At 38.6% G+C, this 25,794-nt stretch overlaps 2 protein-coding genes across 2 annotated transcripts in view; both read left to right on the top strand.

Annotated features, from left to right (window-relative positions):
* Nucleotides 1-12,613, top strand: part of LOC135462808 (fasciclin-1-like) — a 35,458-nt gene extending 22,845 nt beyond the window's left edge. The window contains exons 6-10 of the mRNA XM_064740079.1: nucleotides 4,093-4,213; nucleotides 4,896-5,040; nucleotides 5,848-5,995; nucleotides 7,794-7,908; nucleotides 8,853-12,613. Coding sequence (XP_064596149.1) covers nucleotides 4,093-4,213; nucleotides 4,896-5,040; nucleotides 5,848-5,995; nucleotides 7,794-7,908; nucleotides 8,853-9,049 — 726 coding nt within the window. The 3' untranslated portion in view covers nucleotides 9,050-12,613. The remainder of the gene's footprint in view (nucleotides 1-4,092; nucleotides 4,214-4,895; nucleotides 5,041-5,847; nucleotides 5,996-7,793; nucleotides 7,909-8,852) is intronic.
* Nucleotides 12,614-19,639: 7,026 nt separating this feature from the next.
* The window catches only part of LOC135463049 (uncharacterized), a 23,152-nt gene continuing 16,997 nt past the window's right edge, over nucleotides 19,640-25,794 (top strand). The window contains exons 1-2 of the mRNA XM_064740369.1: nucleotides 19,640-19,747; nucleotides 25,426-25,469. Of these exons, the coding sequence (XP_064596439.1) occupies nucleotides 19,640-19,747; nucleotides 25,426-25,469 (152 nt within the window). The remainder of the gene's footprint in view (nucleotides 19,748-25,425; nucleotides 25,470-25,794) is intronic.

Below are 25,794 nucleotides of genomic sequence, written 5' to 3'. Positions count from 1 at the left end.
CCAATCAAATAAATAAATAAATCAAACCTATATGACTTAACTTTTGGTGTTGGTAACCTCTTAGGAAACATTGGTATATTGAAATAGTGGTCATCATGAAAGCCGAGTAATCAAGAGAACCAAAAACCGCTGGTGGAGATCCCATTAGGCCATATATGGTTATAACACCGAGTTTTGTGGAATAACATTGTAACATCACGAAGCGATCTTACATTTCATTCACTAAACCTGTTATGTTCCTCTTCGTTATTTTAACTGAAAATTGTTTCACAATAACTTACCTCGAATTTACCTTGTCAGGCAATATTTTGACCTTGTTACGTAACAATTTTAAAGTGATTTGAAATTTTGAGTTAAGTCTAAGATCGCTTCCTGATCCCGGGCATGCGCTCGTTAACATCAAGGGACACAACTCTGAAGTTATAAATTGCAAGTCCTTAAAAAGAGAAACTCAGATTAGGGAACTGGAAGTAGTACATTGTTTTACAATAATAAAATCAGTGTACATATTTAAATCTCACTAAAGCAAAACATTTAAGTGTACCTGTCATTGAATTTTTAACTGAAGTCTTAAAACTTTTGATAAAGACTGCTCCAGTAGCCAAACTTTTAAACTTCAGCACAATGTTTGAAATTATGACATATATTGTCTTCAGATAACATTAATTCATGATTTAGGTGGTCAATGTTCCAATCTTTAGGTCCCAAATATTAATAAATTCAAAAATGGTATTTCACCTTTTGATGTAAATCTGAAATGTTCTTCTACAATGGTGACCCCGGGTTAACGTTTTCATTACTTTCCACCTGCGGAAATTTTGCTGCATTTTACATAAAAGGAAACTGCTGTAAATACTTTACAAATAGAGTATAGGATAGATGTACAAGAAGTACTGCGCAGATACAAATAGAGTATAGCCTAGATGTACAAGAAGTACTGAGCAGATACAAATAGAGTATAGGCTAGATGTGCAAGAAGCGCTGCGCAGATACAAACAGAGTATAGGCTACATGTACAAGAAGTACTAAGCAGATACAAAAAGAGTACATGCTAGATGTACAAGACGTACTGAACAGATACAAACAGAGTACAGGCTAGATGTACAAGAAGCGCTGCGCAGATACAAACAGAGTATAGGCTACATGTACAAGAAGTACTAAGCAGATACAAATAGAATATAAGCTAGATGTACAAGAAGTACTGAACAGATACAAATAGAGTAATGGCTAGATGTACGATGTACAAGAAGTACTGAGCAGATACAAACAGAGTATAGTCTAGATGTGCAAGAAGTACTGAGCAGATACAAATAGAGTCTAGGCTAGATGTGCAAGAAGTACTGAGCAGATACAAGTAGAGTATAGGCTAGATGTGCAAGAAGTACTGAGCAGATACAAATAGAGTAATGGCTAGATGTACAAGAACTACTCCGCAGATACAAATAGAGTAATGGCTAGATGTACGATGAACAAGAAGTACTGAGCAGATACAAACAGAGTATACGCTAGATGTACAAGAAGTACTTCGCAGATACAAACAGAGTATACGCTAGATGTGCAAGAAGTACTGAGCAGATACAAATAGAATATAGGCCAGATGTACAGGAAGGACTGAGCAGATACAAACAGAGTATAGGCCAGATGTACAGGAAGGACTGTGCAGGTACAAATAAAGTAAAAGCTAGATGTACAAGAAGTACTGAGCAGATACAAATAGAGTATAGGCCAGATGTACAAGAAGTACTGAGCAGATACAAATAGAGTTTAGGCTAGAGGTACAAGAAGTACTGAGCAGATACAAATAGAATATAAGCTAGATGTACAAGAAGTACTGAACAGATACAAATAGAGTACATGCTAGATGTACAAGAAGTACTGAGCAGATACAAATAGAGTATAGGCTAGAGGTACAAGAAGCACTGAGCAGATACAAGTAGAGTATAGGTTACATGTACAAGAAGTACTGTGCAGATGCAAATAGAGTAATGGCTAGATCTACAAGAAGTACTTTAGCAGATACAAACAAAGTATAGGCTAGATGTACAAGAAGTACTGTGCAGGCACAAATAGAGTGTAGGCTAGATGTACAAGAAGTACTGAACAGATACAAATAGAGTAATGGCTAGATGTACAAGAAGTACTGTGCAGGCACAAATAGGGTGTAGACTAGATGTACAAGAAGTACTTTAGCAGATACAAATACCTGCTGTAGGATTGCAGTATTGACATACTATCGGCCCTGTCAGGTTTCATCACACCATAATGCCGGTCGGCGTCGTATAAGTGAAATATTCTTGAATGTGGCGTAAAACTTCAATCAAATAAATGAATAATATACCACCGAATTACGTGCTTTCACTTCTTCTGCAACCTAACATATTGTTGATTTATAGATGATTGGTGTTTGTATCCTATTTGGCCGCGAAAGAGGCCTCCGTGGCTCAGTCGGATAGCGCGCTAGTGCAGCGTAGTAACCCAGAAGCCTCTCACCAATGCGGTCGCTGTGAGTTCAAGATCAGCTTATGCTGGCTTCCTCTCCGAGGAAGTACGTAGGAAGGTCTTCCAGCAACCTGTGGATGGTCGTGGGTTTCCCCCAGGCTCTGCCCGGTTTCCACCCACCATAATGCTGGCCGCCGTCATACAAGTGAAATATTCCTGAGTACGGCGTAAAACAACAGTCAAAAAAAAATTTGGCCGCGAAAACAACATGAAACAATGTTGCACTTTTACAGCAACTTGTTGACGTAATTACACAAATGGCTGTAGCATTTCTGTGGGAATGAATGAATGAATAAATGAATGATTATAGATTAACTTCACATAGACAATATTACCGCCATTTTGTGGCGAACACAGTCGGAAGAAAGCTGTTTATTTACAGAAAAATATACTTTAGTCCAAACTGCCAGGAAATTTTACTGCGGAAAAATACAATTCCTGCTTAAACTAGGATTTTGCTGGTAGACGAAGCATCCCTGAGGCCTCTTCTGTTTGCATTGTTTAAATGTGCTTGTATGTTGAATGTGGTGACAGTACAGCATTTTTAGTAATTCTACGCCAGTGACTTCTTATAAGTTGCTATTAAAATCAATGCACATTTTTTATTTTAATTAATTCTGCTCAATCCATTGTGCGTATTTCACCGGTTACGTGTGACCATTTGCCAGATATCACACTGTCGTCGTTGTTCTGGTCTAACTCTCTGTGCTGTACCCGTATTTCACCGGTTACGTATGACCATTTGCCAGATATCACACTGTCGTCGTTGTTCTGGTCTAACTCTCTGTGCTGTAGCCGTATTTCACCGGTTACGTGTGACCATTTGCCAGATATCACACTGCCGTGAGTGCTCTGTTCTTATTCTCCATGCCATACGTCTTTAATTATATTGTATTCCTGCATAAAATATTGTATTCTGCTGGTGGCATCCCCGCGGCCTGGTACCTTGACATTGTTTTAATGTGATTGTGTGTTGAATGTGATGACAACACAGCATTTTGAGTAATTCTAGACCAGTGACGTCTAATAAATTGCAATAAACATCACTGCATATTTTTCTCACTTCCTTGTGCTTAAGCCATAGTGTCAGAGGGCAATTAAATTGCTATTATTTATGTATTTACATGAACAAATAGAATAAAACCCTGACTGAAGTAAATTGACAAAAGGCCATAATATTTCACCAGTTACGTGTGACCCTTTGCAAGCAATCAAGTCGATAGGTTTGGCAAAATTTTGTCAGAGCGCGCTGCGTTTAAAAACCTGATGCAGTTACCTGCCCTTGTCAAATACATCGAGGCTGTCAGTGTCGCCGTTCGCTGTGAGCATCACCAAGGAATATTAGACCCATGCGGCCTGTGAAAAATCGACAGACGAGAAGATAGGGAACATAAGTGTCTGCAAACTTAAGGCCGTGGGAACGTATTTGATAGATACTGTTTGTCAAAGACACTGTGACACACTGCCACATCAACTGCATCAGGTCTTAAAAGGAACGCGCTCTGACTTTGGTATTAGGCCATCCTTGGCCAAACAAAATTTGACCAAACCTTCAGTCAGAGCAATCTCGGATTATTATTCCTTCACCCACAGGTATTACAGCAGCACGTTGCAACGGCGCCTCTGTTCACCAGGTGGTTAAAGATGTCATCTGATCCCTTGAACACGCTCAACGCAGACGATAAGATTCATGTCAGTTATATGGATGAAACACGTGAGTTCTTTCCGCCCTGTGTCCAAAAGTCTCTCTGCTAGGAGTCATAGAAAACCACTTCAAACCCCGAAAATTTGACGACGGCAAAACGGGATCATTCTCTATTTTTCTGCGGTTTCATTATCCGGAATGTCCGTCAAATATATCATACTCCTCACAGCGGATGCAGCGCTCTCTACGCTCACTATATTTCTTTCTTTTTATTTATTGTCACCACTAGTACATTTTGTACAGAAATCTTGAAAACCACAATGTTCCTGTAGTCATTCTGATGAGGAAAGAAATGCCAGAAGACGCTTGATACATATATATGTACGTTCTTTTTATTTATTTATTTATTTATTTGATTGGTGGTTTATACCGTACTCAAGAATATTTCACTTATACGACGACGAGCAGCATTATGGTAAGAGGACACCGGGCGCTCTTTTTAACACGCGTAACAAGATTGTACCTTTCATCTCGGGCAACTTTATGGATGAATGCTGATTACAGATTGTCAGTGGTAACGATAACCCTATACAGACCTACGTGCGTCGCACGGGCTCCAGAGGTCAAGCTTGGCAAGGGCATGGTTGTAAGCATGAAAAGAGAGCGTAGAGAGCGACTTGTGCGCTGCTGGAAGTATGCAGCTCAATTTCCTTGATTATTCATTTATGCTGTTGTTGTTGTGTCCATCTAGTGTTTGTTGGCGTTAACGACCACTGGGCGATCGTGGACCAGATCGATGTAAACATGCCGACCACAAATGGCGTCATTCACATTATCAACGCTGTCATTGGAGTAACGCCCGGCGTCAGCGTCTACCAACAGCTAAGTTTGTCGAAGTACGTCGTCTCACGTCAGATAATTTTGGCTTGTATCCCAAAACCTAGCTTTGACACTTGTAACGGAGCGCCCAGCTTCGGTGAAACCTGCTTCCACTCGGATAATTTAACTCAAATAACAACTCGAACCGCCTTTATATTTGGTATGCACCGTTTTCTCAGAAGAGTAGATATGTCAAAGCCTGCATCGGTAAACTATCGTTTACAGCCATCAGCTTAAACTCTTGACAGCAAAATCCAATGTCTACAGTACCCTTAGATTTTAAGACAATAAAACGACAAAAAAGCAAATACCGGTACATTCTCAACAAAAAAAACTTGACTTTAAATTAACATCCTGGATGGAAGTTCAATTAAAAAACATGGAGGACGTTGGTTCAATTCAAAAGTTTGAACGACTGGATTAGTGTTAAAAGATTGTGTACCAATGCAATGTTTGACATGGCTGTCTTTGCCTGTGCATACCTAGGATAGGGCGCTACGTTAGCAGTGTCCCAGCTAGCTTTGGGCTATTGGCTAGTAGTTCTGATTGAATTATTTATTTGTTTCCATGTTGCTCTCAAGAATATTCAGTTACACGGTGGTCTTACGCTTGACGGAAACCTACATGGTGGTCTTATGGGTGAAGGAGACCTACTCGGCGGTCTTACGTGTGAAGCAACCTGCGGATGGTTGTGGATTACCCCCAGGCTCTGCCCGGTTTCCTCCCACAATATTGCTGGCCGCCGTCGTATAAGTAAAATATTCTTGAGTACAGCATTAAACACCAATAAAATATATGATAAATCTCCACCTTTTTTATCGAAGCATGTGGACAGAAACAAAGACGAAGCTATTGGGCGTGGAGGCTATTAAGACTGAGCTGATGAAGGCCGATCAGAACTTTACATTATTAGCCCCTTCTGCTGCAGCCTGGCAAAAAATGAAGAATGTGGAAGTGAAGGACGCAGAAATGGTAATTTATGTTAAACGCAAAATGTATTAACTTATTTGACTGTAGTCTTGCGCTCTAGAAACTCACGACCATCCGCAGGTTGCTGTGGCAGATCTTTCCAGGCCTTGATTCATCATATCGACCAATCAAAAGTCTGAGCTCGGTTGCGCAGGCACTACTTTTTTTACTTGTCGTCTGGAAATGTCAACATGGCCGACTTTCGACAAGAAGATGTCCTAAAAATTGACAGAAAAAGGGCGCACCAGAGTTATAAATAAATATTAAAAGCCGTTATGTAAATAAATTTTGTCTGTACTATATTATACTCCGCCATGTACTTGTCATTTACTGATGACTCTTCACTTGACCTATATATGAGATATCACTACGTGGTTAGACGTTTAAATCGTAATGATTTTTCCTCCATTAATTTACAATATGTTATATTTATGGGGTAAATAGGATATGAAATTCGTGACCCTCGATATCAACTTGAATAGTAGTTTTCATTTGTTCCAAGCCTCCAACGAGTTTAATAAATTTGACATCTTTGGGTCACTCATTACACATCCTCTACGAATCTGTACGTTCCACATGTCGGTGGTCTGTTCAATTCTTGGATATGACGTTGAAAAACAATGAAATAAATAAATATATAATTTATTACTGACGATATTCAGGACAGCCCCGGTAGGTGGATTCACAAATATCACACACAAATTACTAATAGTTCAAAGCCAATAGAGTTCACTCGCCATTTCACCGTCTCGATCATAAGAAAATCCCATGTACACGGGGCCAACACGTACGACCCAACTCACACGTGGTCCACACACGCTCAGTGATTTTGTCAATACAATTAATGGTGAATATCGACAATAATATTGACTGTCTTTTTTCGTAATGAAATCCAAAATTTTGATGACGGTGTTACTGAAGGAATCAAATCATTATTGAGGCGTGATCAGTATCACTGAATGTGTGTACATGTTCTCAATATTATGGCGCAGTATTTCATTTACCACGTGGACATCCATGTGAAAGCAAAATCCATAGAAAGCAAAAAGGGCTTCCCTTTTTCGCCCTGTTTTTAGACTTGAAAGAGCTATGACAAACCGAGCGATCCGACCGTGGGAACCTTTGACCTCAGATTAAATATTGATTTATTGATACTGAACGTGTGCGAAAACCAAACTTTTCCCTCAATAATTTTGACCCCAATATTGTTGACGAAAATATTGAGCGTGTGTGAACCGCTTAACATACATTCACGCCCAAGAATGTTAAAAACATGGCAAGCGCACGGGAAAATTTTTACATTCATGTCAAAAATCTCGCTAAAAAACATAGTTGAGCAGCTATTCGCATGCTCGCGAGATTTCGTGACACAGCATGTGGAAATTTGACACGAGATCCATAAGCGTGTAAAGATAAACTCGCGCATGCATGAACTTTTGATGGCGAATGGAGGGCTATCTACTCCATACAAATCCTCATTTTTGGGTAGCTAGTTTCTTGTCCAGATAACCGTAAGTTCTTGGCAGCGCTTTTCGTGCAAGTAAACCTACGTTGAAGACCATCTGTCTTGCACCAATATGGCGGAAAAGTCTGTCATTTATGAGTGGCAATGTTCATAAATGATTTGCCAACTGTCAGTGGTTTTTTCTCGGTGAGTCCGCTTTCCTCCACCGAAAACAAAAATTACAGTAAATAAACATTTAACATGAGTAAAAACTAAATATGATGTAAATCTCTAAGATTCAGTGAACCAGTCAAGCATTGGTAAGCTTACATTCTTCACATATTATGTTTTTTTCAGGTACTGAAGCGACACGTTCTGACCATGAGCCTAACGCATGCGCAACTGATGGACAAGACTGAGGTGACAACCTTCGGCGGGGACAAACTTGATGTAAAGAAAACAGACGGCAAAAGTAAGGCAACGGGGAGTTGATTTATGCGGCATAACCGTACGTTTGTGACGCTGTATCGAAGAGTGGGTCTTCCACATTATGCTTCGACTCGTTCGGTGGCCTAATAAGTTAGAGCGTTCACCCCGGTGTCGAGATCTGTGGTCAAACCAAATACTTTAAATAATTGCCTCTTTTGACGCTCAGCAGTGAGAGGTTACATGACTGGTTGACTCGGTGTCAGAATTATGTGTCTGGGTGGGGTGTCATGTCTGGTGTCTTCGCCATGATACTTTAGTGGCGGCAGCACTTTGGCAGCATGGGTTTGCCCTATCACAAGAACACAGAATGTATGTACACACAGCTAATGACTCCTCTTCGTCATATGACTGAAGAATCAGAGTGCCAATCCCATGTTCCTATGCAGTTCCCGATATTCCATTGACTTAAACCGACTTAATTTCGTTGACTTAAACGTAATGTTTTATTTCTGAACGATGCTAGTAAAGATCATGTTCCCGCAACGTACTGGGCTGTTATGAATAACCCAATGTCACTTTACACCAACAAAGTTATTCTGTTATGAATAACACAATGTCACTTTACACCAACAAAGTTATTCTGTTTTGAATAACACAATATCACCTTACACCAACAAAATTATTTATACACAATAGGTTAATTATCTATTCTTCCATTACTCGGAAAGACGACATTCTGTCAATTCAACAGATTAGTTTTTATAGTGTATAAGTGAATAATTTGTGGAACATTTGTATTGATTCATACCTGGCTTACATCATCTTCTCTGTTACATTTTGTCTGTGTGCACTGCAATGATAAGTTAAGCTACAAGAACAAAAATAGATAATGTGAAAAAGAAATATGTTTGTATAAAATTGTTCTGTAAAAATGAAAATCTTTCGCAGTGAAGTATTTCTTTATCTTATGACAATTTCCTATTGCAGTAATGCTTGCGTACACCAAGGATGACTCTACGGTAGAGGCCACGGTGGATGATAGCGGTACCATGACAACTAACGGCTACATCTACAAGATCGACACCGTGCTGTACATTAAATCTGGGGCCTGGAGAAATGGCGTCAGCTTTACCACAGCAGTTTTCTCCCTTGTATGCGCTATTGTGTTTATTATGAGAGAATAATTTTCTTTTCTGTTTTAGTCAAATTTCGTATTTGCGCTACGACCGAAAGGTGAGTAAGTGGTGAAATACTGTAAAACTGTCTAACAACTGTATTTTGTTTATTTCAAATATTGTCATAAAATTTAAAGCTTTAGAAGAATTAAATGTTTAGAATGATTCAACAAATGGTAAAGCTGGGATCAGCTCAAAGTTTCCTAAGAAAGATAGGATCTCAAATTCTCTCCAAAAATATCGGAGGCACATTCTTTCTGGTGAGCGTTAAACGCGCCAGCTACTTATAATGAACCATTTTTGGCGTAAAAACAAAATTCTAAAATATATTTTTTTTTTTCATATATTTTTGAGGGTGGGGAGACGGGTTGTCGAGAAAAGACCCTTTAACATTTTTACTGTGAAAATGTTTTCACAATGTGAACATTTGTCTGCTATAGTTATTGTTTTGGATTGTTTAAAATAGGTTCGTTCGACAATGCAAATTTTGGGCTAAAACAGGCCATGGAAGGAATGGGGAGTTGGGGGAGGAGGGAATAAAAAAATTTTACACCATGACGTATAGTTAGTCGGAAAAAAAACTGTGGCAGTCTGGTCTTAACTCCTTTCTCTCAAGTAGAAAACCGATACAGCTTTTCCGAAATTCTAAACACAGACCTCTACAACGGGTATTTTTTCTTACCACGACAGCTATGAGCCAATACCAGGAAAGTTGTTATTTGATGCATACCGCGGTATATAACATAGCTGACTAAAATGACGATGATAACATTTTTTTTAATTATAGTGTTAAATTTAACAGAAACTCATGTAATTCAAGGCGCTGTGCATTTAACAAATTATATTTTTTTGGAGTTCCTCAACCCAGGCAATAGTTTAACAATTGTAATATTCTAAATGTATTGTAAACGTAAAAAATCTGTACATTATTGACAGAAAAGTTGCCTTTATTCTCCCCAGTCTTGCAGAGTCTAACGCCTGCTTAAAATGTATCAACACTGAGACGATGATATCGTTAGCCAACTCTGGTTTGTTTACGATTTCACGTTCTTAGAAATCTTGTGAACAAATAGCGCACGCACATGAATACATGTACACGGGCACACGGACGAAGAGGAGCAAATAAAGATCCCCTCAGCATTATAGAATAGACATTAAATGAAAACTCCAGAACATGGATTCAAGTGCCATGCAAGTTTTGAACGAGTGTTTATGTAGCTTATTCTGACTAACCCTTGATGAGTGATTGTGCATAGCCTTGTGCATGGTACCACGGTTATGTAACAAATCCAACTGAATCAGTCATAAATCCAGCCACACCCCAATTTCGAGTTTTCCATCGATAGAATGCCATTGTTTGGATTTAATGACAGTCACGCTATCCAGTTACAATATATAATATATTTATGCTGATCTTCTGTTTAAAAAGAGCTAAAAGTACTGATATAGTGTTATGTTCCACTAAAAATGAATGCACAATATATAAACTTGTTGTCATGTTTTTGCATGTCGTGTTTCCACTTCCTCCATTTCCCTTTTCCCAGACCTTCTTGTCTGGACGAAGATGCTACTTTTTATCTTTCTATGCATATAGCTGTGATGTAATTTAAATTGTTAAAGGCAAAGAAAACACTAAAAAGAAGTTCATGTCAGATGAAAGACCGTAAAACACTGCCCGAGGAAATAGTTTGATTTATTTTTTAGATTTTTCTAACCGAGTGAAATGGATTTAAAACATCAAATTCTACTGTGGTCTGTATTAAACCAGAAGGCATCAGTAACGTCACATCCTAAGCTTTTGGCTTGAAACAGCTGGTTTTAAGCTCTATTCAGTAAATGCATTCATAGATCTATATGTATATGCATTTTTAATAATGAAATGTAGCAGTTCACGTACGTTACGTCGGAAAAAAACTGATGTGACGTCGCTGGTCTTAGTAGTATCAGAATAGGCCACCTCACAACTCAAACTTTCAAATGCGTTTTACTGCGTTGAAAAATTGCAACAAAAAGAGAAAAAAAAAGAACTATTTCTGTGGACAGTGTTTATTGGTCTTTCATCTCAAATATACTTAACCTTAGTGTTTTCTTCGAATTTAACCACTGCTACTGTGCGGTAATATGATATAATCCGTCTGTATATGGATGCCGGTGGTCATGAGTGCTATTTTGCTTTTTAGTGCTATCTAATTTGGGTTTCTTGAATTAGTGGTTTTAGTCTTTCAACGGAAAGTTGCAGAGCTTTGATGTTGAAAAACATTTTCTTATGAAAGATTTGAATTTGATATTTTTGATGTTTTCACGCTCTTATTTTTAAAGGAGTCTCTGAGTGCTATTTTTACATGTCTTACTTCAAAGTATATTTAATTATGCAAGGATTCGCTTTTTAATTCGGTTTAATAAGTCAGTAGGTTATTGTTTTAGATTATCATAAATATTGTTTATTTTTCAAAATTTTCATTATCATAGGAAGTAGATAATATATATTTTTAAAACCAGTTGTATTTTACGTGCATGCATGTTCGTAATTGCCTGTTACATGTATAACCTATGTATCAGTTGACTGTGATTCATTTGTGTCCAGAAGCAATGCATGGTAAACTTTCGACTGCCTTCACAAGTTATATGTATTGCTCTCTGCGCATGTCTTTCTGAGGCTTGCTTCAACAACCGCATGTTTCGTTACACACGCATGCGTAACTATCAGGTGATGCACGGTCAAACTAGTTATGAAACAGGACTGTCTCTCTCACATGTATTAGAGTTTTACTTTCACTTTCATCGTTTGTAAAGACACTGTTTTATGATTTACTGAAAAAAATCATCCGGTGGTTTTACTTTCACTTCTGTTTTTTTCTGTTTGTTATTGTGTAGTTGTTGTTGAAAATTTTTCCCACTGTTATGGAAGGTATATTAGAAGTTTTATTTTCCACTTTCATCTTTCTGCCTTACTTAATGAGTATGCGTTGAAGAAATGACCAAGTTCTCTGTTACTCAGTGTATTACAACTTTATTTTCACTTTTATCTGTTTTTGAAAAATTGGTCAAGTTAATTAGTCTCCTGATTTTCGGTGATGTGTTGTTTTTCACTCATCTTTGCAATAGTTAATAAGCATTTTTTTCACTTCCATCTGATCGCATAAGATGATGAGCGGTTAGTGAGCATTTATCATGCTGCATTTGCCACTGTGACGTTTTTTTGCATTACAAGGGGCCAAAGTCCAGTGCACGTCCAGTAATAAATGTAATTTGATCAATGGAAATTGATGCCTATAAATAACAGTCAATTTAATACATAATTAGTATTATGCACTCATTTGTGACATAATAAAATTCATAACCAACATTCCTAATAGCAAGATACGAGTCATATACGCGACACCCATATGTAAAGATGAAGTCTTTGATATAAACGACTGATACATTTCCAGTGTAGGTGTCGTGTGACTCTTGCTGGGGTTTTAGCCCTGACGAGACTAGCCCTCTGTATTGTAATAATACCGTTGATGTCTTGTTATGGCTGTACTTTAAATGACGTAAAAAGTAATAAAATGTACGGTTCATTCATCATTACATATTACCGCGGATTTACTTCATTACGACTTTTACAAGATCTAACTTTCAAGACAGCTAGAGCTGGGGTCGAACTTTCTTATTTATTTAATTGTTTGGTTCGTTCGTTTGGAGCCTTGAAACTCCAGATTATCGACTTGTACACGACGGTGGTCACGTTTATGTGTGGTGGAAAACTGGAACCCTGGCGTAAACCTCCTGGTTTAAAGTCGCTGTAGGCTACAGCGATTGCTGGAACTAAACCTGCAACCCGTGACCAGTCTGCTGCAGTGAAAACACCGCTTATATGAACTATCCACAACAATCTTACTGTTATTACATGTTGTGACAACTCATCATTCCGTCCTATTTTCGTACTATATAGATGTATACAGTATACTCATAAAACACATATGAAGTACACAGTGTAATTAAGACGTACAGCACAGAGAGAGAAAAACAGAGCAGCGACGATAGTGTGATACCTGGCAAATGGTCACATGTAACCGGTGAAATACGGTCTCTTGTCTATTTACCTCAGTTAGGGTTTTGTTCTTACTGTTTGTGTAAAATGCATAAGAAGTAGCAAGCACTGCAATGTCAGATAAGAAAACGACGTGTTCTACTGCGATTTGGACCTGTTGTGTGCTTCGTCCTCGAGTCTGCTATTCCTTCGATCATAATGCTGGTCGCCGTCGTATAAGTGAAATATTCTTGAGCACGGCGTGAAACTCCAATGAAATAAATGGATGGGAACTGTATATGTATTTAAGCCCTTAAAACAAACAGTCAAAAATAAAGTCATAAAATAAAGTCATAACAGGACATTGTCCTTTGTGCCTTGATTCCACTCTGCTTGTTGTTGTTGTTGTTGTGGCCTTTTGCATGTATCTCACGTTATCTCACTGTGGATAGAAATAAGATACGCAAATCCTCAACCAAGTTACAAATCTTGGAACTTGGAAATTTTATGCCCTCTGCATATACTTAAATACCAATACAGGTGATTTCGATGGTGATACAAGTGATAGTGCATATTTATATATGCCAACCTTTGGCAGGTTACAGGTACAGACATGAGGTACAGATAAGCACGCCACATTGGTGGGAAAGCCTTGGTCTTCAAAGAACGTTAGACTGCGCTAAACTGTCACTTTCTAAAACCGGGTTATATTTGATATCTCTGGAGTCAGTTCAAACTGACTCCAGTAGTTACGTGTGATAACAAAATCACTGAATGCAAGATTGCATACACGTCATATGCAATATGGACGTCCCATGTCAATAATGAAAATTTTCAAAACTACACCTTTAACACAAAAAAACCCCAAAGAAGTAATGAAGTATAAAAAATACGAAAGTGTATGAAGTACGGCTCCATGTAAAGAGAAACAATCAACTGTTCTCAGTGATGCTGGAAAGACGTAAGACTTGCTCTAGACAAACGAGCGAAATCAGTATTAAAACCGCGCAAGATACCAGCACATATGCCGCCGACAATAGGTACGTACATCAGGTGCGCTTTCATATATCCAACGTGGCGATCCAACTCAGACCAACGAACACGTATATCGTCCGCAGGCTCTTTCCACTTAAATAAGCTGACTGCCGCCAGACGAGTGAAGTATTCACCGTTAAGGTTTAATACACATCGTCTCCGATGTAAATAGTGGAACGTCGTCTGCCCCGTAAACGGTAGACGCTTGGTTCTGGATCGGAATTGAGTCGTACCAAAGGCTTTAACATCAGTAATCTTCGTACAACCTCTCTTGGCGATCAGCATAATATGCTTGCACTAAGGACTGGTCAGCACGATGTCAGTATTAGTCGGGGTGTCATGTCGGTGTCTTTGACATGATGTTCCAGTGAGACTGCACTATAAATATGCTGGCACTGGCTCTCCTTTGAAGCAAGGAGACACGGTCTTGATGTGAAGTAAGGAGACACTGTCGCGATGTGAAGCAAGGAGACACTGTCGCGATGTGAGCGGAACAATTTGGAAAATGAAGGTAATTTCCAATGGTTTGAAGCAAGGAGACACTCTCGTGATGTGAGCGAAACAATGTGGAAAATGACGGTAATTCCCAATGGTTTGAAACAAGGAGACACTGTCGTGATGTGATCGAAACAATGTAGCAAGTGACGGTAATTCCCAATGAAACAGACAAATGCTGTACACCAAATGAATATAAGCCAGGCGAGAGTTTCAGTCGGCTATGGATAATCCATTAAAATGAACCAGTTCCTCAGACGAGAAGGGTACCAGTGGTGAAAATGACCAAAAAAGAGAGGTAACAACAGCTGAGTAATTCTTCGACGCGATCTGTTGGACCTCCACCCAAAACCATGCTTGAAAGCAGAAATTTTATACGCTTGACAGCTGACAATTTTCATTTACCTTATGCATCCCGGTCCCTTTGCATTGTTTCAGCTATAATATTATGGGAAGATTAAATGTGATGACAATACAGCATTTTGAGCACTTCTCGACCAATGACATCTAATAAATTGCATCAACATCGCTGCGTATGTTCATCTACTTCTGCAAAAGCCATGGTGCGAACAGGAATGTTATTTGCTTTATCCATGTGCAAAGAGGAGTGTAATTTGCTTAAGCCATGCGCAAAGAGGAGTGTTACTTGCTGCTGGTTAAGCATTTACATGAACTATTGAAGTATATCTGAGGTAATTTGGCAAGAAACCATCTTTTATCGGTTACGGATGACCATTTCTCAGCTATCGGAACGTCGTCGCTGCTCTGGTTTTATTATCAGTGCTTGGGGGTCTTTAATTATATCGAAGCAGACATTCGTATACGAGCCATCAACCGAAATGATCTCAAGACAAATTTCCAAAACAACGGTGAACATAAACCACTTAAGAACTAAGACAGTATATTAATTCAGAAATTAGGCCAGATTCATTTTGAAGCCATGGTATCTGATATAACAGCGAGCGCACTGGAGTGAGGCTCCTGAGTTATTATGGTGCGCTAGCACGCTAACCACTAAGCCACAAAGTCCCCTAAGTACTTAGGATTTTAACGTCTTAACGAAGTTCCTTTGTGGAGATGGAAAGACGCAAGGGATGTACTAAGCAAGCGAATAAACACTAAGTATACAAATCGTGTACCCTGCTAGTTTATAAGCTGTTGATAATCCAAATATGTGTCTTACTTTGCGCTTTGGCTGCATCTGTCAATACGATGAATAAATATACATGCACTCACCTGCGAAGCAGAATACCAGAGATTCTGGACACTCCGTACATATTTACTTTTAAGAGAGCTCTTTCAACACCAGTTTTAAGTTACCCCCTGCAATTGCAGCAGACGGAAGGAAAATAAGACAGGCATAAATCCTTTGCTTCTATATCTCTATGCTGCAGACAGAAACACTAGTACCGCGAACGCTAAGGATACAAGTTCAGGTTCGAATCCGATTGTGGCCAGCTTATCGGCCAGGTATTTCATGGTATCCGATTCCACGATTTCATACATATCAGTATTTCAGCATATTGCGTACGCTTCTAATATCTGTATTCCGAAGCACCCACCCCCAGTCATCACCATCTTATTTGCCTTCGGTAAGTCGTCCCAGTGAAACAGCACTAGATAACAGAGAGGTGTAGATCCGTCCTGAAACAAGGAGTCACAAGAATACCACACAAAATTCATTTAAGAATGCAAGACAGATCAATATAAACTGCATCATTTTCTTAGGATTTTGTTTTCGATTGAGTGAAGTTTAATCAAACGAACTAATCCCATGATAAGTTCTAGTCGTCGAGAAACATATTCGTATGTCAGGCCTCCACCAAACTGTTGGATGATGTAAAACAACAATCGCGAAACTAATTTCCAAAATAACGTTCCACACAAAACACAGAGGAGGTAGACTTTAGCTGCGGCATACAGCACAATGGTCTACCAGTGCATTTAGACCACTTCAATGGCCGTTCGCCTCCAAGTCGGGAGACCCGGGATCAAAGCTGGGTCGAGTTACACCAAAGACTTTTAAAAATGGTACTTGTTGCTGCCTTTCTTGGCGCTCAGCACTGGAATGTTAGAGCAAAGAAACATGACTGGTTGGCCAGGTGTCAGTATAATGTGACTCGGTGGAGTGTCATGTCTGGTATCATGATGCTTCAGTGGCGGCAGCACTATGGCGGCATGAACTTGCCCTGTATATGTATATATGCACAAATCTATGGACTCCTCGTCGTCATATTACTGAGAAAAAAATGTTAAATACGATGTTAAAAGAAAAGAATGATGTAAAGAAATATTCACACTTTATTAGTGGAAGACGGGCGTCTTTAAGCGATCGTTAGACTGTGTAAACATTCGAATAAGCGTCGTGGATCATTCATTTTCACCATGGCATCTAAACAAGCTTTGAGAGCATGGAATTGATACATTCCCTGTAAATGTACGAGTTTGAACCCGCACCTTGACGGGCAAGTTTCTTATTCACTCAGCCACAGCTCAATTTCTTTAGATTTCAGACTTCTGACATCCAGTTTTAATGTTAAAATTTCAATATTCTTAAAGAGTATTTTCAAAGGCGATTATCATGCTGAAAGACTTACATAAGCTGACAAAACTTTCAATGGTATGGCGTAAAATCAGCGCCAAAAAAAGCGTACTCAAAAGCACAGTGGTTCAGTATTGTTCAACAGACCATGTGCATATACAGTAAAAATTATTTTTCATATCGTAGTTGAAGCGTTTACGGTTGACTGCACAGGCAACTAGTGAATCATATATATATATATATATATATATATATATATATATATATATATATATATATATATATAGCTAATACATATATATATATATATATACATAACTGAAGACTGTGGAACTGCGTACATACGCACTTGTACACGTGTAAATCCATGTGATGTGAAGAACATTCAGCTGTTTGAATGAGAGCAAGCATCTACATGTGGACAACATGGCGAAAATATGCAGACAATCTGGTTGTGAAATTCCTTATTGATATTGTCTACCACACAGATACCTTCAGACTTATACCTCTGATTGAAAATTCCCCGTTGCCGGCACTAATGAATCGGCTGTCAGTTAGGCAATACCGTGCGTTCTGTACAGCTATACGATTTCGTTGTTCGATTTCGTTTCCATGGTTACCGTTTCTATTATATTTTATAAGCGGCATATTTCCTTAGAGATCACTTAATACTTTCCGCAAATTAGATAATGTGTTTGATAAAATCCGCCGTCACCTGTCGTTACATATCATATTTAATAACTGCTTTTACGTCTTCGATGAGACAAATATAAAAATGAATGACAGCTACGTTTTTAACGGTTAACAATGATATACGTAAATTTTACTAACGACAAATTCCACTTTACTTTTTCTATAATAAAGGGACAGGCTTAAATTTATACACTTCGATCAAACATCCCACCTTGACCAAACAAGGTGAGCTTAACTGTCGCTTTGTTCATGGACAAGACCGTAATCACAGCGAATCTCAAAGAATTCCACAGTTTGTAAAGGACAGCTAATACACACTTGAGAAATGAAGGAACATTTTATTTCAAATAAAACACTTATTTTACAGGTTGCAGGTTCGCCGGCACAATCTATCATTTAGAGAATATGAAAGACCAAATGTAGCACAGAGAGTAAAACCAGATCAGCGACACGCAGCTGGTGAAATACGTCCTATTGTCAGTTTAGCTCAGTCAGGGCTTTACTCCAGCTGTTCGTGTATATGCTTAAAAGTACAAAACTACACATTAACAACATTGATTATGAAGAATTAGGTAAAAAAAATACAGCAATGTTTCAACGATGATTTGCAGTCATTATCAATCTGTTATCATCACTTTCTTGCGCTCCTAATACGCTCCTAAAACGCACGTGTTAAAATGATAGGTGTTAAATGCTGTAAGTTCAAATAAATTGATTGTTTGCAGGCTGTAACCCATATTGTTCGGTTACAAGACTTTTAACACCTACAACGAGTAATACATCACGTGTATGCCCAGTTTCCAGGAGCTTATAAAATATTAAATTATCAACGCTTTCCCTCCTCTGCCACTGCCACTTATTAAGACTGCACCTTCCCATCGAGAAAAAAATCATTCGACTGTTTTTTGTTATAGCGCAACATGTACCTCCTTTCGCTTAAAACACATAAACATCATCATAAACAAATTTTTAAACTGACATTTGCGTTTTCTCTTACTTACACGTGGCTGAGAGAAGTGTGGATGAAAGATCTAAAATACTACAGTATCAGCATTTGACTTCCTTTCATTCCGGTCTACTACAAATCAGGCTGTAACAATAATTTCGTGACTATCGCTAGCAGTGGACTGGAATTAATCTTTAATTCAAAGACACGTTCGTCTTTAAAAATAAAATTTTTAAGCTAAAATTTTGTTAACAAGATTGAGCGGGAACATAGGGCTATTTTCAGTGTGACAGGATCTATGTGCTATAATGTTCTACTCTGGTAAAAGTAGAAGCCATCTTTATACCCGCTTAGCTGTGTTATAGTACTAGAAACAATGCGTATAGCGCCATTCAACATGGCCATCGATGACACACGAAACGGTCCTCAAGCGAAGATAAAGCACTACGCTCTCTGAAGTACGATTTGGAAAGCACACCTGTGATGTGATCCGGATACCTGTAGATCACCCACCTGTCGATTAATTACACACTCGGTTGACTCTCGGGCTGTTAGCATACCTTATCCACCCTAAACACGATTTTTAATTACTGAATATTCACGCCCTATTTGTCCACCATGCATACTTTAGCTTCACTCGGCGTTGTTATGCATATGCATACCCTAGCGAACACTAGCCAGTCAGCATCAGAGATTGCCCTCGAGCCTTGTCATGATTGGCTGGGCACAGCACACGTTTCTTTCACATTAAGGTAGGGGACCTATATACGATAGGAAGTTTTATTTCGCGGAAGACGGGTGTAAGTCAGACTTGGTGAGTTTAATTCTGCATATAACCTGTGTGTGAAGAAATTTCAGCGCTACCCGAGCAAGATGAGGCTGTGCATTTGCGTGGGACTGCTGATGTCCGTGGTTCTGTGTGCTCGAGGACAGGCTAACAATTTGGCAGACCTGATCACATCCAACCCCAACCTTTCCGAGGTAAGAAAACGTTTATTTATATCGATGTGTGGTTTCCTCTCACCGTAATACTGACCCCTGTCGCATAAAATGAAATACTCTAGAGTGCGGCGTAAAACACCAATAAGATAAATAAATATCGGTAATCGGATCAGAAAAATGATAGATAGCCCTCTTTATACGTAATTAGTCGAAATGTTTTAAGTGTTAAGATTTTGATATGTCACATAGTTTATATTGTGGATATTAATCAACTTTCGTGAAAATAAACGATCTCAATGGAAATGGAATCAAGCGTCTGGTATGGGATGTTCCTGCGTCTGCCCACATTTTTAGTGAAATGTACAGATCTATAATATTGTTTCACTCTAATGCAGACGTCTTCATCAAATGTGCCTAATATTTATGGGGTGATGTGACATATCAGTCTTACCGAAGGCTTAAAACATTTTGAACAATTACGAATTAAAGCAGAGACGTCCTCTTCTCTGATCCACCCGGAGTACTGCATATAGCTGTTTAACGCTTTGGCGCTCAGTAGCATTTTACCTTTGTACGACGGTTGTCAAGTGTGCATGTGAAGGAAAAGACACTAGGATGAAGTCTTTGCTTATTTCGATCCTACCTGGCAAACTTCCGGAAGAGCTGAGTTGCGCACTATACTTTCATTTATATGTCTTTTTGTGTGGTTCTTTCGGTAAGGTTATATCACTTTATGCATGACACAGGCGATGTTGAAATTGAACACACAAGTTCAAACACTATACTATATTTGTACATTTGGACGCCAAGGCACCAGATCAAGTCAGTTTCCCCATGTTAATGACTTTGTGCAAACTTTGTTGTAAAAAGAAAAAGAATGAATGGAAGTAAGTGTCTCTGTCACGCTGTGTGTTGATTAGCATCTCCAGTTTAAGTGCACTGGACCGATTCGGCATGAATAACTTACATAAATCGTTGAACTTTGCGATCTTCAGTTTTTCGTCATAGTAATAAAAATAAAGTTTCACTCGAGCGAAGACTGGCGTGAAGTAAATCGGATAGAATTAGGTTGTCGTTTATCGAGTTTAACGCTCATTGAAAACCGATTGTTTTCCACTAGTATGGTGCACTTATCTGTACGACACATGTAGAAAAGTTCGCTAGTGACTTCCCGAAGGATGGTAGTTTAACCCGGGCATTCCGGTTTACTCCACCCATAAAACTGACCTCTCTTATTTTAAGAGAAAAATTAGGGAATGATTTTGCATCAAATAACAATCAAATAAGTAAATCAATAAACATGCCACTTATCCTGAGAAATCCTTTAACGTAAAATCGAAGCCTGGCCGGTCCGAGATGGATTCGAAATTATTGGCCTAGAAAGTTAATCTTCAGACGGGCCACCGCTAGCTCAGATGGTTAAATCCATCAGTTAAATCCTTGACCAATTAGGTCGCGCGTTCGAATCCAGCTCTTAATGTGGCTTTAAATCAGGAGATTTGTCAGGTTTACCAAATTCCTTTGCGGTGGTTTATTGCAGGTACTCCGTTTCCATCACCCGTGAAACTGACTACTGTCATATAAGATAAAAACTCTTGAAAACAACGTAAAACATCAATCAAGTTAGTCACGCAATTGTGTGCCTCGGCGGAAAAAAAACACTTCATATAAATGAGTCAGCGAGATCTTCTACACTTAGATCTAAGTAAACCCTTTAAACTAACTTCAACTGAGCAATTTGTAACGTTTTCTTCAACGTACAAATCCATCTTTTTTCAATCTTGAGAATCAGCAATAATCAGCCCAGTGAAATTGTAACATAGATGCAAATGTGCTTCCTGGAATAGTCCCCAGTGATTGACAGGAATTTGGCGCTTAAAATATCTTGTCTAAAGTAACAGCGTTTGTATATACCTTTAGGCACGACGATCATATAGCTAAGATCATTTTGGTCAGCAAATAGCATTGTGCTAAATTATACATAGGTGTATCCACGGCTTCCAGGCTTCAACAGACTTACCCTTACTGTATATTACCTGATTTTATCGTCTTATTAAAGAAATCTGCAGTCCTAATTCTATATTTACATTAGCATCAAACCAGAGTACGCCATGTAGATCCTACGTTTATTTAACATTAAAACATGGAAACTAAAAGAAATCCGATCCTCTTCAAGACTCAAGCCCTAATTATCTAATCTTTACTTTCATATTTCGATTAAGGCGTATATGCTTCCTTGATACAGTGTAAGAATATAGGCTATCTGAGATCAATATGTACGTATTTACAGACGTCATAACCCTAGACATGTTGTAATGCTGCACTAATTACACCCTGGACCATTAGTCGAACTCGTTTATGCATGTAAGCTTGAGGTTTTACGTCGTACTTAATAGTCACAGGACGACGAGGTGTCATTAGGCGTGTGCACATGTACTGTGTCTTCTTGTGACAGGGCGAGTCCATACTGAAGTATCATGTCGAAGACACCTGACAGGACATTGCACCCAGTCATTAAACTTACACCGGAGCAACCAACCCCGTTTCCTTGTTCTAACCATTCAGTACTGACTGCAACAAAGCCAGGTCACAACAAAATAACAGAAACTCTCCTTAAAAGAAACAGTTGTGCGTGAAACAACTTCTAAAACAATTATGCAAATTGTTTCCTTATTTCTACTTTAATTTACATCTTAAAGTAGATAGTTAATAGTTTTCTTGGTTACACAAGCACTTTGTTATACAACATAATACTGGAATGCGTATATAAAGAAAGAAAATGTGTCTTCACTGTTGACGCAGGGTAGCTAAATAAATGACTCATACAGCAGTCAATGTGTCATGTGAATGCCTTTTTGATCTGTCATTGTTACTTACATGTGTAAACAAACACACAAATAGCCCTGCTTGTATAAGTCAACAAGACGTTCTCGCATGGCGCTACAAACTGCATTTTGCAAACTTCCCATCAAAACAAAAAGCGTTCTGCTACATTACTTTATGTACATTCTGGTTTTAGTGGGTAGGCCTGTAGGCTGTTGTCTAAGCCTCCCTGGAAGTACAGGTCAAGCAGTTTTATAACGCACCAGAAGACAATCTAGCTGTTTTATGCTTGAAATAATTTTTATCGTTACAGACTATATCCCTGCATGAGATTAATGAAAGTTAGTTTGAAACGGTTGAGTGACCACGTCGGTCATACATCCCGAAAAAATGATAATCATCACTTTTTTCTTTGTCTTTTTCACATTAATGTTAGTGTGATAGTACTAAATGTACATGTAGTTTTTTTTTTTTTGGTTATGTAAATACAGTGGCACGTGTTGTTTTTGTCAACTTCGGTGTTAGTGCAGTTGCAATTATTTTTCTGTCAATGTTGGTGTTAGTGAACTTTGTATAAATATATGTGTGTGTGTGTGTGTGTGTGTGTGTGTGTGTGTGTGTGTTTATATATATATATGGGGTCACTTGCAATTACTACAAGTCAAAGCCCTTATAACTTCACGTGTTCACGTGCAGCCACTACAAAGCAAATAAAGTTTTGAAAAATATGTCATTCTCCACATTCTTGAGGTATGTAACATGACGCTTCAGCAGTCAAACTTAGGCCCAGTTATGTACTCCTGGAGGAGAGTATTAATTTTCTTCTATTCACGACCCTCTCTTCTATCTTCGACCCTATAAGTTCTATTTGTCCTTAATACAGAAAATGAAGAAGACATTCGTGAAATGCCATTGAAAAGATCTAATATACTTATGTATTGAATACTGATTTTACTCAGTCCCCAAGAACAAACCTTGCATCTTTCCTACATCACTGAAAATCTTTGAATGATTCCGTCCTATTTGAACGTCGTTTTTAGAATTGGCTTTGCGATTACTGATCCGAAACGTCCTTACTGGGTGACGCCTGGCATACGAATGTCTGTTTCGACACGTAGATTTAGATATATATTTGATTCAGTGAGACGCCGTACTCAAGAATATTTCACTTATACGACGGTGGTCCGGTATATGGTGAGGGAGCACGTGCTCAACCAGACCGCCGTCATTTGACATGGAATTTTGACAAAGCTGACATAAAGAGAGTTACATTCAAACGCGAGATCTCATTGGTGAATGGCATGTGTTCCTGAAGCGAGATTGGTGCCTTAGCATGTATAATTGCCGGTTGCCGCCATATTGGAGTATTTAGCTGTTCATTTATTTATCTGAATTGTTGTCTAACGCCACACTCAAGAATTTTTTCTTTCATTTGTACTATGCCGGACAGAATTATTGGCAGAGGAAACCTCAGTGCCCGGGGAAAACCACATACCTTTGGCAATGTATTGAGGAGACTTCCCACGTGTGACGACCAGATATGACAAATGGTCCTCAACAAACTTAAACCGCACCCGGCCACATAGCGTTGAACTGACTTATAGTCACCGAGCCCACACGAACAATGACATATCTACAAATTCGCTGTCCGATCCCGGGATTGAGCCTACATCTCGTTTGGCCTAGTGATTCAAATACAAAAGTCGTGGTTTCCCCTGGGCTCGGCCCGGTTCCCTCCGACATAATGTTAGCCATCGTATAAGTGAAATATCCTTGAAAACGGCGTGAAACACCTATCAAGCAAATAAATAAACAAGCGTCATAACCACTCTGCCACGATCCATTCCAGCCGTCCTGAGTAAGACACGCCTCATTTGTTACTGACACGTGAACAGACACGTGGATTTTTTTTCTTTCTGCATGTACACGTCATTTACATGTATACATGCACCTTAAAATGTATTCAAATCTTATCCAAAACAGTTGTGAGCGAAGACTCTATGCGTGTGTTAGTTGGCATATTTGTATGCAAATGACGTATAATGACTCATGCTGACAATATCCTTCACAGTGGGTTTTTGCATTATTTATACGTCGCACGTGATACAAAAGGCATTAAGAGTGATCACTTATATATGTTTATAGCCTGTAATATTCAAATGTTCAGGTGACGGGTAAAAAATTATTCACTGTCGAACAGATCACTAAATTAACGGAGTATCGCCATTTGGACAATAATTTAGTCATATTGTTTCCGATGTTAAAATGAATGGAACGATCACAACTTGCCTAAAAGAAAAAGAACCGTTACAACTCAGAAATTAACAAGAAATGCGTTTTAAAATACAAAATCAACATTTAAACATTTTTTATCACAATAATGTACAGAAATTATTACTGTGCTGATGTTTTTACTTTGCCCTTCTTTACCTTTATTATGCTTTAAAAGGGCTATTGGAAATAAATTGCACTAATATTGAATATAACATTTTTGCCCTGTTTAACTTACTATATATAGGTATTTAGAATATTTTCTCGCCTCCTAACATCATAGTTTAAGAAAAATAAGGACGTTCCGGGGGACAAGAAGACATTTTGAGCCCCAAGATCACTGTTACAAACTTTATTAGTCTTATTTAGTGGTTCTAGACAATTTTTAAAATTTATCAACTTAAACAATTTATGGAGGCAAAGAAAAAATATTTCTAAATCGGACCAACTTGTCTTCACATTTCGGAGTAAAGTTGAAGTCGAACACTTGGAGTTTATATGTCCGGTATTGTCACGTGACCCGTGGACACCTGTAGCGTTCACACCTGTGATATGCAAATTAGACAGCTAGAAAATAATGACCTCATAAAGAGTCAGAAATAATGAGTGTCATTTATATGTAGGTAATAGAGTTTCGACGAAAAATCGAGCTTCAGTCTAAGGGCAGGTTGGGAGGTCAGTAGAGGGTCATCCATCCAATGAGTGTATTAACCACCCGCCTTTCACACAGATCTATTGCTTGGTGCATCGTTTTCATCAGTTATATATAATACAGGACTCCATATATTTCGGTAGCTTTCGGTTTTCGTAAGTTACCTCAGATATATCTGACTTAAAAAAAAAATTTTGAAATAAAATTCTCGTTTAATATGACTTCGTATGTCTCGCTATATTTGTCTTGCAGCAGCAGGCCCTAACCTCATATACAACGCGTCATGTCTCGCTGTGGTAACTTCATACAACGCGTCATGTCTCGCTGTAGTAACCTCATA

Source organism: Liolophura sinensis, chromosome 2, assembly GCF_032854445.1.
Source record: "Liolophura sinensis isolate JHLJ2023 chromosome 2, CUHK_Ljap_v2, whole genome shotgun sequence".
Taxonomy (NCBI): domain Eukaryota; kingdom Metazoa; phylum Mollusca; class Polyplacophora; order Chitonida; family Chitonidae; genus Liolophura; species Liolophura sinensis.
Note: the sequence above shows the minus strand (reverse complement) of the source record. Positions and strands in the feature narration are given on the sequence as shown.